Source organism: Ranitomeya variabilis, chromosome 6 (assembly GCF_051348905.1).
Source record: "Ranitomeya variabilis isolate aRanVar5 chromosome 6, aRanVar5.hap1, whole genome shotgun sequence".
NCBI lineage: Eukaryota > Metazoa > Chordata > Amphibia > Anura > Dendrobatidae > Ranitomeya > Ranitomeya variabilis.
In genome coordinates, this window is record NC_135237.1 from 40,396,368 (window position 1) to 40,410,537 (window position 14,170).

The 14,170-nt window shown below is 43.2% G+C and overlaps 1 protein-coding gene across 2 annotated transcripts in view; it reads right to left on the bottom strand.

Annotated features, from left to right (window-relative positions):
* Nucleotides 1-743: 743 nt before the first annotated feature.
* The window catches only part of TRDMT1 (tRNA aspartic acid methyltransferase 1), a 40,302-nt gene continuing 26,875 nt past the window's right edge, over nucleotides 744-14,170 (bottom strand). For both annotated transcript variants that reach the window (XM_077268302.1, XM_077268301.1), the window contains exons 9-11: nucleotides 9,029-9,086; nucleotides 5,757-5,886; nucleotides 744-936 (exon numbers count right to left, since the gene is read on the bottom strand). In XM_077268302.1, the coding sequence (XP_077124417.1) occupies nucleotides 827-936; nucleotides 5,757-5,886; nucleotides 9,029-9,086 (298 nt within the window). In that variant the 3' untranslated portion in view covers nucleotides 744-826. The remainder of the gene's footprint in view (nucleotides 937-5,756; nucleotides 5,887-9,028; nucleotides 9,087-14,170) is intronic.

Consider the following 14,170-nt stretch of genomic DNA (forward strand, 5'->3'; position numbering starts at 1 on the left):
TGCATAAATTGAGGAAAGTCATAAATGGGGTTGCACAAACCTGAACATTTATGAAATGTACATTGGATATTGCGTCAATATTCGATAGATGTTGGTCCTATCCCTTGGAGAATGGGCCCAGTTGAGCTCTGCTGTCAGAGGTGGATGGTAGAGAACATCATAAAGATTTGCAAGATCTTGGTCCATCGGTCACAATGGTGGTCCATGGTTACTGGCCGAGAGCCCTGGAAACCTTCTCCTACCTGCTGACATCCCTGGATCTAAACCGGGGGTCAAAGCATTGCTGCAGCTTCTGTATTAGTGATGCTATAACAAAGCAAGCTTATCAATACTGGATCCTGAATCCCCCTTCTTGTACTGAAAAGAGGCATCGGGAATTTAGCAGGAAATAAAGGGTTTGCAGGACTATGTCACAGACTATTCATCTGGCCCATGGCCCAGGGTCCTGCAAATATTTTGGGTAATTTCTACTGGCCGCATATGATGCCTGTACATTTCTACGGGAGTTCCAAAAATTGCTTAATGCGCGTCCACTGATAGTTGCACGCGATGGAGCCCTGTTTTCCGGATGCAAGTCCTGGCTGTGAGACCCATTGAGATATTTAGTATGTCCTATGGATTAACAATAAATATCTCATTCAGAAAAAAAACCTTTAAAACACAGAGAAACAGCTGGAAATTTTTTTTTATGGCATTGATGCAAAAAAGACCCCTTTTATTGTGCATGAAAAACGCTCATCGTAAACTGTAAAAATACAAAAACTTTATTGCATAATTTATTAGATATCGCGGTGTATTCTGTACAGAGATCCTTGAGGCGACGCCGTTACATTGTGTTCTGCAGCAGAAGAGATATCAGCTTGGCCACGATGTGCACGTTCAGACTGTTCCCCAGGAGACGATATCGCTGTTTGGTTCTTATCTTATCAGGAAAATCTGAAAAGTAAGGAGACGACAGATAATTACAGCCTAATCTTTATACCAGACACATATACATTGTAATACATTACTTATATTATCATCAGAAATGTGCAACACTGCAAAGTGACAGCAAAAACTAGTAACTGTGTAATCTACCTGTATTAAAAAAATCCTCTATGTTCTCAAAAATGGAGAATTTTCGATTCTATATTTTACTGCAGAGGTTACCAGTTACAGTGGGTACGGAAAGTATTCAGACCCCTTTAAATTTTTTCACTTTTTGTTTCATTGCAGCCATTTGGTAAATTCAAAAAAAGTTCATTTTTTTTCTCATTAATGTACACTCTGCATACCATCTTGACTGAAAAAAAAAACAGAAATGTAGAAATTTTTGCAAATTTAGTAAAAAAGAAAAACTGAAATATCAGATGGTCATAAGTATTCAGACCCTTTGCTCAGACACTTATATTTAAGTCACATGCTGTCCATTTCCTTTTGATCCTCCTTGAGATGGTTCTACTCCTTCATTGGAGTCCAGCAGTGTTTAATTAAACTGATAGGACTTGATTTGGAAAGGCGCACACCTGTCTATATAAGACCTCGCAGCTCATAGTGCATGTCAGACCAAATGAGAATCATGAGGTCAAAGGAACGGGCCAAGGAGCTCAGAGACAGAATTGTGGCAAGGCACAGATCTGGCCAAGGTTACAAAAGAATTTCTGCAGTACTCAAGGTTCCTAAGAGCACAGTGGCCTCCATAATCCATAAATGGAAGAAGTTTGGGACCACCAGAAGTCTTCCTAGACCTGGCTGTCCAGCCAAACTGAGGAATCGTGGGAGAAGAGCCTTGGTGAGAGAGGTAAAGAAGAACCCCAAGATCACTGTGGCTGAGCTCCAGAGATGCAGTAGGGAGATGGGAGAAAGTTCCACAAAGTCAACTATCACTGCAGCCCTCCACCAGTCAGGCCTTTATGGCACAGTGGCCCGATGGAAGCCTCTCCTTAGTGCAAGACATATTAAAGCCCGCATAGAGTTTGCTAAAAAAACACATGAAGGACTCCCAGACTATGAGAAATAAGATTATCTGGTCTGATGAGACTAAGACCTTTTAGGTGATAATTCTAAGCGGAATGTGTGGAGAAAACCCGGCACTGCTCATCACCTGCCCAATACAATCCCAACAGTGAAACATGGTGGTGGCAGCATCATGCTCTGAGGGTGTTTTTCAGCTGCAGGGACAGGACGGCTGGTTGCCATTGAAGGAAATATGAATGCGGTCAAGTACAGAGATATCCTGGATGAAAACCTCTTCCAGAGTGCTCTGGGCCTCAGACTTGGCCGAAGATTCACCTTCCAACAAGACAATGACCCTAAGCACACAGCTAAGGCTACGTTCACACTAGCGTTGTGCGCCGCTGCGTCGGCGACGCAACGCACAACGCACGCAAAAACGCGGCAAAACGCACGCAAAAACGCTGCGTTTTGCGACGCATGCGTCGGTTTTGCCGAAAATCGGACGCAAGAAAAATGCAACTTGTTGCGTTTTCTTGGTCCGACGCTTGCGGCAAAAAAGACGCATGTGTGGCACAACGCAACAAAAAAAAACGCATGCGTCCCCCATGTTAAGTATAGGGGGCGCATGACGCATGCGTCGCCGCTGCGTCGCCGACGCAAATCCGACGCACATTAGCTTAACGCTAATGTGAACGTAGCCTAAAATAGCAAAGGAGCGGCTTCAGAACAACTCTGTGACCATTCTTGACTGGCCCAACCAGAGCCCTGACCTAAACCAAGCTGAGCATCTCTGGAGAGACCTGAAAATGGCGTCCACCAACGTTCACCATCCAACCTGATGGAACTGGAGAGGATCTGCAAGGAAGAATGGCAGAGGATCCTGTTATGACCCCAATGGCGAGGGTCTCAGAGGAACGTGGAAGTCTGCAGAATACAAAAATCCAGCTCATAGGGCAGTGGTAACTGGGTTGACCATATATCTACTCCTAACGCCAACACTAGAAGTAGCCGGGGATCATTCCTACGTTGATTCTAGATGACACGCGCCAGCCGGAGAATCTAGCTACCCCTAGTAGAGGAAAACAAAGACCTTTCTTGCCTCCAGAGAAGGGGACCCCAAAGCTGGATAGAAGCCCCCCACAAATAATGACGGTGAGGTAAGAGGAAATGACAAACACAGAAATGAATCAGGTTTAGCACAGAGAGGCCCGCTTACTGATAGCAGAATAAAGAAAGGTAACTTATATGGTCAACAAAAACCCTATCAAAATCCACACTGGAAATTCAAGAACCCCCGAACCGTCTAACAGTCCGGGGGGAGAACACCAGCCCCCTAGAGCTTCCAGCAAAGGTCAGGATATAGATTTGGAACAAGCTGGACAAAAATACAAAACCAAAACAAATAGCAAAAAGCAAAAGGCAGACTTAGCTGATATAACTGGAACCAGGATCAGTAGACAAGAGCACAGCAGACTAGCTCTGATAACTACGTTGCCAGGCATTGAACTGAAGGTCCAGGGAGCTTATATAGCAACACCCCTAACTAACGACCCAGGTGCGGATAAAAGGAATGACAGAAAAACCAGAGTCAAAAAACTAGTAACCACTAGAGGGAGCAAAAAGTAAATTCACAACAGGATCCCCAAATCCAGGGGTGAAAAACTTGTTCCATCATTCCCAAGAAGACTCATGGCTGTACTAGCTCAAAAGGGGCTTCTACTCAATACTGAGCAAAGGGTCTGAAGACTTATGTCCATGTGAGATTTCAGTTTTTCTTTTTTAATAAATTTGCAAAAATTACTACATTTCTGTTTTTTTTCATTCAAGATGGGGTGCAGAGTGATCATTAATGAGAGGAAAATGAACTTTTTTGAATTAACCAAATGGCTGCAATGAAACAAAGAGTGAACAATTTAAAGGGGTCTGAATACTTTCCGTACCCGCTGTATATCTGCAGTCTATCAGCAGTGGCCGATCTCTTTGACAAGGAGTGCAGCGCTTACAGGCTCTTTCCAGTAAGGTTTTTAAGTGCTGCTTTGAAGCTGACTGGATAGATGAACTGAGCCAACTTCAGCTCAACTCTGATACAGCAGAAACAAAGCCATCTTATATGCACGCAGGAAGCTTACCTAAAGACGACCTGTCACCTCTCCTCATACCGTATGTCTATTTTACTCAATATTTGCTTTTGCTATGAATAAACAAGTGTATAGCATCTTTTTCTTTCAAGTCTTCATTTTGCTGTACCTGTTATTCCTCCTGAATAAATTAAAAACTGAGCAACACCAAACGTACCAGCAAAGAGATGTGTCTCTATGATGCTGACAGATGAAGTCAGTCTGTCTAGGAACACATGCCCAACTTGTACCACCCCATTGTCAATTTATTCATATATTTCCAAGAGGAGTAACAGAGGAACGAGAAATCAATTTCGAAGGAAAGATGCTACAGAGGTCTCATTTCTTAAAGGAATACAAGTATTTAATTAAATAAACATGTCCGGAGAGTCGAAAGGACCTCTCTAATTTGTAAGGAAGTTCTCCTCCGATGTGGATGACAAGCATGAAGTTAATCAAATGAATTAGTCAAGTCTTCCTAAAGGCCCCGTCACACACAGCGACGCTGCAGCGATACAGACAACGATGCCGATCGCTGCAGCGTCGCTGTTTAGTCGCTGTGTGGTCGCTGGAGAGTTGTCACACAGACCGCTCTCCAGCGACCAACCATGCCGAGGTCCCCGGGTAACCAGGGTAAACATCGGGTTACTAAGCGCAGGGCCGCACTTAGTAACCCGATGTTTACCCTGGTTACCAGTGTAAAATGTAAAATAACAAACAGTACATACTCACCTTCGCGTCCCCCGGCGTCCGCTTCCTGCACTGACTGAGTGCCGGCCCTAACAGCAGAGCGGTGACGTCACCGCTGTGCTGTGCTCTCACTTTACGGCCGGCGCTCAGTCAGTGCAGGAAGCAGACGGCAAGGGACCTGACGGACACCGGAATGTGAGTATGTACTGTTTTTTTTTTTTTTACATTTACGATGGTAACCAGGGTAAACATCGGGTTACTAAGCGCGGCCCTGCGCTTAGTAACCCGATGTTTACCCTGGTTACTAGTGAAGACATCGCTGGATCGGTGTCACACACACCGATTCAGCGATGTCAGCGGGACCTCAACGACCAAAAAAAGGTCCAGGCCATTCCGACACGACCAGCGATCTCACAGCAGGGGCCTGATCGCTGGTACGTGTCACACATAGCGAGATCGCTACTGAGGTCGCTGTTGCGTCACAAAACTTGTGACTCAGCAGCGATCTCGCTAGCGATCTCGCTATGTGAGACGGGGGCTTTAGAGGTAGTCAGTCTTTGTAGCGGTTCTTCTCTCTTGTTAGTAAGGTGGGGTTGTCATTGGGTGACCCTTTGTCCCAAATATTGCGTATATAGAACTCATTTAAAGCAGATATCAATCCTAGACAACTATCTTCCATGTGCTTGTAAAAGAGAAGACTCAGTTATCCTGACCACTCTATGGGTCACAAAGAGCCTCCCACCGGGAAGACTTGGCACTTCCATGCATCATACAGAACAACAGACCAATGATTTTAAAGGTGAAGTGCAGCAATTCATCTCTTCAAAACTGAGAACACTGATTTGACAATGTCAGATTGTGTTAGGAAACGCTCCGTTTACAAAGGAACAGTAATAATACATTTTCAGGAGGAATAACAGAGGAATAAACACATCAGAAGATAGTCCAGCATTACTCTGCCCCTTAAGGAGCTGTTCATATCAATGACTCTTACATGTCCCGCTCTCCACATACCGAACTGCGCTGGGAATCCGTGAAGATTTGCAATTTCTCTTGGCGTGAAATATCTCAATTTCAGTGTGGACAGTTTAGCGAGTTTCTCCTCGTCAGACAAGGTCTCCAGTGATTTATACGCTGAACTAATCTGTGTGAAAATGAGAAAGAAGCTGAAACCTTCACAGGTCTGTATATAACAGACATAACCGCAGTACAGTGGCTTGCTAAAGTATTCACCCCCTTGGCATTTCTTTTGTGTTTTGATACCTCACAACCTGGAATTCCACTGTTCTTTTTGAGAGTTTGTATCAGTTCATGTAAAGAACATGCCTACGACTGTGAACATATCCTTTTCTTTTTATAGTGCAGCAAACAACAAATAGGACAAAATAACTGAAAACTTCAGTGTGTATAACTATTCACCTTCCTAAAGTCAGTAGTTTGCAGAGCCTCCTTTTGCGAATATTATAATTGCAAGTGACTTTGGATAAATCTCCATGAGCTTTCCATCTCTTGACACTGAGATTTTTGCCCATTCCCCAAGGGAAAACTGCTCCAGCTCCTTCAAGTTAGATGGTTTCCTCTGGTGAACAACAATCTTCAAGTCTGACCACAGATTCTCACCTGGATTTAGGTCTGGGCTTTGATTAGGCCACTCCAAAACATTTACACATTTCACCTTAAACCACTCGAGTGTTTCTTTAGCAGTATACTTTGGGTCATTGTATTGTTGGAAGGTGAATCTCCATCCCAGTCTCAAATCACTGACAGACTGAAACAGGTTTTGCTCAAGAATATTCCTGTATTTCGCACCAACCATCTTTCCCTCGATTATGACCATTTTCACTGTCCTTGCTGCCAAAAAACATCTCCACAGCATGATGCTGCTACCACCATATATCACTGTGGGGATGGTGTTCTTGGAGTGATGAGTTGTGTTGGTTTGGCGCCAGATATAGCGTTTACCTTGATGGCCAAAAAGTTAAATTTTGGTCTCATCTGATCACAGCACCTTCCTCCATACATTTGGGGAGTCCCCCGTATGTCTTTTTGGCAAAATCAAAACAATTCTTAAAATTTTTGCATGTAAGTAAACACTTTATTCTGGCCACTATTCCATGAAGGTCAAATCCATGACATGTATGGCTTATTCTGGTCGTATTGACAGATACTCCAGTCTCTGCTCAGGAACTCTGCAGCTCCTTCAGGGTTACCTTTGGTCTCTGCGCTGCCTGTCTGATTAATGCCCTCATTGCCCAGGCTGAGAGTTTTGGTGGTGCCCTCTCTTGGCAGGTTTGTTGTGGTACCATGTTCTTTCCATTTGATGATAATGGATGTGATGGTGCTCCGGGGATCATCAAAAATTGGGATATTTTTGCATAACCCAACCCTGACTTGTGCTTCTCAACAACTTTGTCCCTGACTTTGGAGATCTCCTTGGAGTTCTTGGTGTTTGGTTAGTGGTGCCTCTTCCATCACGGTGTTTGGTTAGTGGTGCCTCTTCCATCATGGTGTTTGGTCAGTGGTGCCTCTTCCATCATGGTGTTGGGTTAGTGGTGCCTCTTCCATCATGGTGTTTGGTTAGTGGTGCCTCTTCCATCATGGTGTTTGGTCAGTGGTGCCTCTTCCATCATGGTGTTGGGTTAGTGGTGCCTCTTCCATCATGGTGTTTGGTTAGTGGTGCCTCTTCCATCATGGTGTTTGGTCAGTGGTGCCTCTTCCATCACGGGTTTGGTTAGTGGTGCCTCTTCCATCACGGTGTTTGGTTAGTGGTGCCTCTTCCATCATGGTGTTTGGTTAGTGGTGAATCTTCCATCATGGTGTTTGGTTAGTGGTGCCTCTTCCATCACGGTTTTGGTTAGTGGTACCTCTTCGATCACGGTGTTTGGTTAGTGGTGCCTCTTGTTAATGGTGTTGCAGCCTCTGTGGCCTTTCAGAAAAGGTAAAGTGTATATACTGACAGACATGTGACACTTACATTGCGCACAGGGGGACGTCCTGTCACTAAGCATGGGACTTATGAAGGCAATTGATGGCAACATAAATTTTTAGAGACTTCATAGCAAAAGGGGTGAATACATATGCACATGCCAATTTATATTTGATGCCATAAATTTAATTTATGCCTATATTTTTCTCACTTCACCAATTTAGACTATTTAGTGCTGACGCGTCACACACAAATCAGATCACAAAAATATTTAAACACAGGTTGTAATGTAACAAACTAGGTAAAAAGCCAAGGGGGTGAATACTTTCGCAAGGCACTGTACCTGTGATAGACCCCAGTATGTACTGGTCCCTCAATGATTTCACAGTGACCAGGCAGATTCATCTGTCAACACATCCCTAATAAATGTCCCCCGCCCTACGAGCTGGCGCAGTGTTTGTGGACGGCACAGAGACATTTTTTGCCCACTTGGCTGAACATTTTACTCATGCAGTTGATGAGAGCGCCATTGTCCAGAAGCAATAAAGCGTGCAGAGACAGGCGGCCCCGGCTGCCAGCTCTCCGGACAGTAGGAATAATGCAGCATTTCACATTTGCTAAAGCTGTTTGTGTCATTATACTATATGATCTCTCCCGGAGGGGCACACTGTCTTATATGGACAGACTGAAGCATTTCTGTGATCTGGACCTTATAAACGTCGATACGTGAGACATTCCGGAAGATCGGACATTTGTAATAAAAGTATGTGTAAAAAAAAAAAAAAAAAAAAAAGAATGTTCGGAATGAAGAGGGCAAAATAATAACGCAATAAGACAAATATAACTAAATAATAAAAATAATCTGATTATAATCAGAAATTTACGGAGTTTGGTCCTGGGCTTTAATTCTGTGCGATTGTACATGTACGGTGGGTGGGGGTTTAAAGCTCCTGCAGGAGCAGGTCCAGTTTTCGACTGTCAGATACGGTTTACTACCGCTTGCTTTTGGTTTTGCTGAATACATAGTGTTCACTGAGCGCAATGCATTGAATATAAGACATCGGTATTGCCGATGCTTCCGCAGACCTGGCGATCAGATGATTGCCGAGTGTCTGCAGGCCCAGACTGTTCTGCCAGAAACTTCTGTCAATGTAGGCGGCTGTTTGCCTCTGTAACTGGGGCTCCCACAGATGACAAAATATATATTTTCCCCTTTTATGAACTTTTATAACAAATTATATATACATATTTTGTAAAAAATGTCATCAGTACATTAGGGGTAAGAAAAAAAATAATAAAATAATTTAAAAAAATCCCCCAAAGTACAACTTTTCATATGAAGAAAGAAGAAGACTCAAACCTCGACATCGGTCGCTGCCTGAAGAATCGAACCGGTTCCCTCCATGTAATGTCCATACCTATAAAAAAAAAAAAAAACAACAAATCCCAGCAGACTGTCATTTATCACTTCATAAAGCAGCTCAGTCATCGGATCTCACATGAAAAACTGAATATATTTTTAATTTGGCTGCTTATACTTGATGGGGCTGATGTATTTCCTTTGAAAATCCATGTAAAGACTGTCTGTATAGTCCAGCTATAGAGTGATGTAGCTAATGATGAATCCAGGTGTATTCAGTCTCCGCACACCCAGCCGGACAGCTGCAGCTTGTACTGAGCAGTGTGAGATCTCAACAGCAGCAGGGAGGAGGGACACTGAGGAGCTGTCGTTTGGGGCAGGTGGGCGGAGAGATTTAAAAAAGTCTTATACAGACATTTTGACATGGATTTTTAATGTAATAATACCAACAACATCAGGTTTGACAGATTTGTTTAATAATGTAAGAAATTTATATTGTCTAATCTGATGAGCGGTCTGCTTTAAAACCAGATCAAAGTACTATAGAGCTAACAATGAGATATCTGCATGCCAGGATCATCCACAGAGTCTCGAAAATCTCAGAGCGCATGCACTATTGTGCTGCTCGCTACAGGTAACAGTCAACCAATATTTCTGCAAAGTGTAGATTCCCATCAGCCGCCTTTTATTATAGGAGCTCTGCTGCGTAATTTGTTGATTGACACCAAAAGCAACCAGCAAAATAATGAGTGCAGCTCTGAAGTAAAAAAAAAATGTAACTCAGAATCATTATCAGTACAAGAGTCATTCAGCAAACAATAAGTAATCAAGTCTTATGTATGTATACACACAGTGGTTCAACCAGCAGAATAGTGAGTGCAGCTCTGGAGTATAATACAGGATGTAACTCAGGATCAGTAATGTAATGTATGTACACAGTGACTGCACCAGCAGAATAGTGAGTGCAGCTCTGGAGTATAATACAGGATGTAACTCAGGATCAGTAATGTAATGTATGTACACAGTGACTGCACCAGCAGAATAGTGAGTGCAGCTCTGGGGTATAATACAGGATGTAACTCAGGATCAGTAATGTAATGTGTGTACACAGTGATTCCACCAGCAGAATAGTGAGTGCAGCTCTGGGGTATAATACAGGAGGTAACTCGGGATCAGTAATGTAATGTATGTACACAGTGACTGCACCAGCAGAATAGTGAGTGCAGCTCTGGCGTATAATACAGGATGTAACTCAGGGTCAGTAATGTAATGTATGTACACAGTGACTGCACCAGCAGAATAGTGAGTGCAGCTCTGGGGTATAATACAGGATGTAACTCAGAATCAGTAATGTAATGTATGTGCACTGTGACTGCACCAGCAGAATAGTGAGTGCAGCTCTGGAGTATAATACAGGATGTAGCTCAGAATCAGTAATGTAATGTATGTACACAGTGACTGCACCAGCAGAATAGTGAGTGCAGCTCTGGGGTATAATACAGGATGTAACTCAGGGTCAGTAATGTAATGTATGTACACAGTGACTGCACCAGCAGAATAGTGAGTGCAGCTCTGGGGTATAATACAGGATGTAACTCAGAATCAGTAATGTAATGTATGTACACAGTGACTGCACCAGCAGAATAGTGAGTGCAGCTCTGGGGTATAATACAGGATGTAACTCAGGATCGGTAATGTATGTACACAGTGACTGCACCAGCAGAATAGTGAGTTCAGCTCTGGTGTATAATACAGGATGTAACTCAGGATCAGTATTGTAATGTATGTACACAGTGACTGCACCAGCAGAATAGTGAGTGCAGCTCTGGGGTATAATACAGGATGTAACTCAGGATCAGTAATGTATGTACACAGTGACTGCACCAGCAGAATAGTGAGCGCAGCTCTAGAGTATAATACAGGATGTAACTCAGGATCAGTAATGTAATGTATGTACACAGTGACTGCACCAGCAGAATAGTGAGTGCAGCTCTGGGGTATAATACAGGATGTAACTCAGGATCAGTAATGTATGTACACAGTGACTGCACCAGCAGAATAGTGAGCGCAGCTCTAGAGTATAATACAGGATGTAACTCAGGATCAGTAATGTAATGTATGTATACAGTGACTGCACCAGCAGAATAGTGAGTGCAGCTCTGGAGTATAATACAGGATGTAACTCAGGTTCAGTAATGCAATGTATGTACACAGTGACTGCACCAGCAGAATAGTGAGTGCAGCTCTGGAGTATAATACAGGATGTAACTCAGGATCAGTAATGTAATGTATGTACACAGTGACTGCACCAGCAGAATAGTGAGTGCAGCTCTGGAGTATAATACAGGATGTAACTCAGGATCAGTAATGTAATGTATGTACACAGTGACTGCACCAGCAGAATAGTGAGTGCAGCTCTGGGGTATAATACAGGATGTAACTCAGGATCAGTAATGTAATGTATGTACACAGTGACTGCACCAGCAGAATAGTGAGTGCAGCTCTGGGGTATAATACAGGATGTAACTCAGGATCAGTAATGTAATGTATGTACACAGAGACTGCACCAGCAGAATAGTGAGTGCAGCTCTGGGGTATAATACAGGATGTAACTCAGGATCAGTAATGTAATGAATGTACACAGTGACTGCACCAGCAGAATAGTGAGTGCAGCTCTGGGGTATAATACAGGATGTAACTCAGGATCAGTAATGTAATGTATGTACACAGTGAGTGCACCAGCAGAATAGTGAGTGCAGCTCTGGGGTATAATACAGGATGTAACTCAGGATCAGTAATGTAATGTATGTACACAGTGAGTGCACCAGCAGAATAGTGAGTGCAGCTCTGGGGTATAATACAGGATGTAACTCAGAATCAGTAATGTAATGTATGTACACAGTGACTGCACCAGCAGAATAGTGAGTGCAGCTCTGGGGTATAATACAGAATGTAACTCAGAATCAGTAATGTAATGTATGTGCACTGTGACTGCACCAGCAGAATAGTGAGTGCAGCTCTGGAGTATAATACAGGATGTAGCTCAGAATCAGTAATGTAATGTATGTACACAGTGACTGCACCAGCAGAATAGTGAGTGCAGCTCTGGGGTATAATACAGGATGTAACTCAGGATCAGTAATGTAATGTATGTACACAGTGACTGCACCAGCAGAATAGTGAGTGCAGCTCTGGGGTATAATACAGGATGTAACTCAGGATCAGTAATGTAATGTATGTACACAGTGACTGCACCAGCAGAATAGTGAGTGCAGCTCTGGGGTATAATACAGGATGTAACTCAGGATCAGTAATGTATGTACACAGTGACTGCACCAGCAGAATAGTGAGTGCAGCTCTGGTGTATAATACAGGATGTAACTCAGGATCAGTATTGTAATGTATGTACACAGTGACTGCACCAGCAGAATAGTGAGTGCAGCTCTGGGGTATAATACAGGATGTAACTCAGGATCAGTAATGTATGTACACAGTGACTGCACCAGCAGAATAGTGAGCGCAGCTCTAGAGTATAATACAGGATGTAACTCAGGATCAGTAATGTAATGTATGTACACAGTGACTGCACCAGCAGAATAGTGAGTGCAGCTCTGGGGTATAATACAGGATGTAACTCAGGATCAGTAATGTAATGTATGTACACAGTGACTGCACCAGCAGAATAGTGAGTGCAGCTCTGGGGTATAATACAGGATGTAACTCAGGATCAGTAATGTAATGTATGTACACAGAGACTGCACCAGCAGAATAGTGAGTGCAGCTCTGGGGTATAATACAGGATGTAACTCAGGATCAGTAATGTAATGAATGTACACAGTGACTGTACCAGCAGAATAGTGAGTGCAGCTCTGGGGTATAATACAGGATGTAACTCAGGATCAGTAATGTAATGTATGTACACAGTGAGTGCACCAGCAGAATAGTGAGTGCAGCTCTGGGGTATAATACAGGATGTAACTCAGGATCAGTAATGTAATGAATGTACACAGTGACTGCACCAGCAGAATAGTGAGTGCAGCTCTGGGGTATAATACAGGATGTAACTCAGGATCAGTAATGTAATGTATGTACACAGTGAGTGCACCAGCAGAATAGTGAGTGCAGCTCTGGGGTATAATACAGGATGTAACTCAGGATCAGTAATGTAATGAATGTACACAGTGACTGCACCAGCAGAATAGTGAGTGCAGCTCTGGGGTATAATACAGGATGTAACTCAGGATCAGTAATGTAATGTATGTACACAGAGACTGCACCAGCAGAATAGTGAGTGCAGCTCTGGAGTATAATACAGGATGTAACTCAGGATCAGTAATGTAATGTATGTACACAGTGACTGCACCAGCAGAATAGTGAATGCAGCTCTGGAGTATAATACAGGATGTAACTCAGGATCAGTAATGTAATGTATGTACACAGTGACTGCAGCAGCAGAATAGTGAGTGCAGCTCTGGGGTATAATACAGGATGTAACTCAGGATCAGTAATGTATGTACACAGTGACTGCACCAGCAGAATAGTGAGTGCAGCTCTGGGGTATAATACAGGATGTAACTCAGGATCAGTAATGTAATGTATGTACACAGTGACTGCACCAGCAGATAGTGAGTGCAGCTCTGGGGTATAATACAGGATGTAACTCAGGATCAGTAATGTAATGTATGTACACAGAGACTGCACCAGCAGAATAGTGAGTGCAGCTCTGGAGTATAATACAGGATGTAACTCAGGATCAGTAATGTATGTACACAGTGACTGCACCAGCAGAATAGTGAGTGCAGCTCTGGGGTATAATACAGGATGTAACTCAGGATCAGTAATGTAATGTATGTACACAGAGACTGCACCAGCAGAATAGTGAGTGCAGCTCTGGAGTATAATACAGGATGTAACTCAGGATCAGTAATGTAATGTATGTACACAGTGACTGCACCAGCAGAATAGTGAATGCAGCTCTGGAGTATAATACAGGATGTAACTCAGGATCAGTAATGTAATGTATGTACACAGTGACTGCAGCAGCAGAATAGTGAGTGCAGCTCTGGGGTATAATACAGGATGTAACTCAGGATCAGTAATGTAATGTATGTACACAGTGACTGCACCAGCAGAATAGTGAGT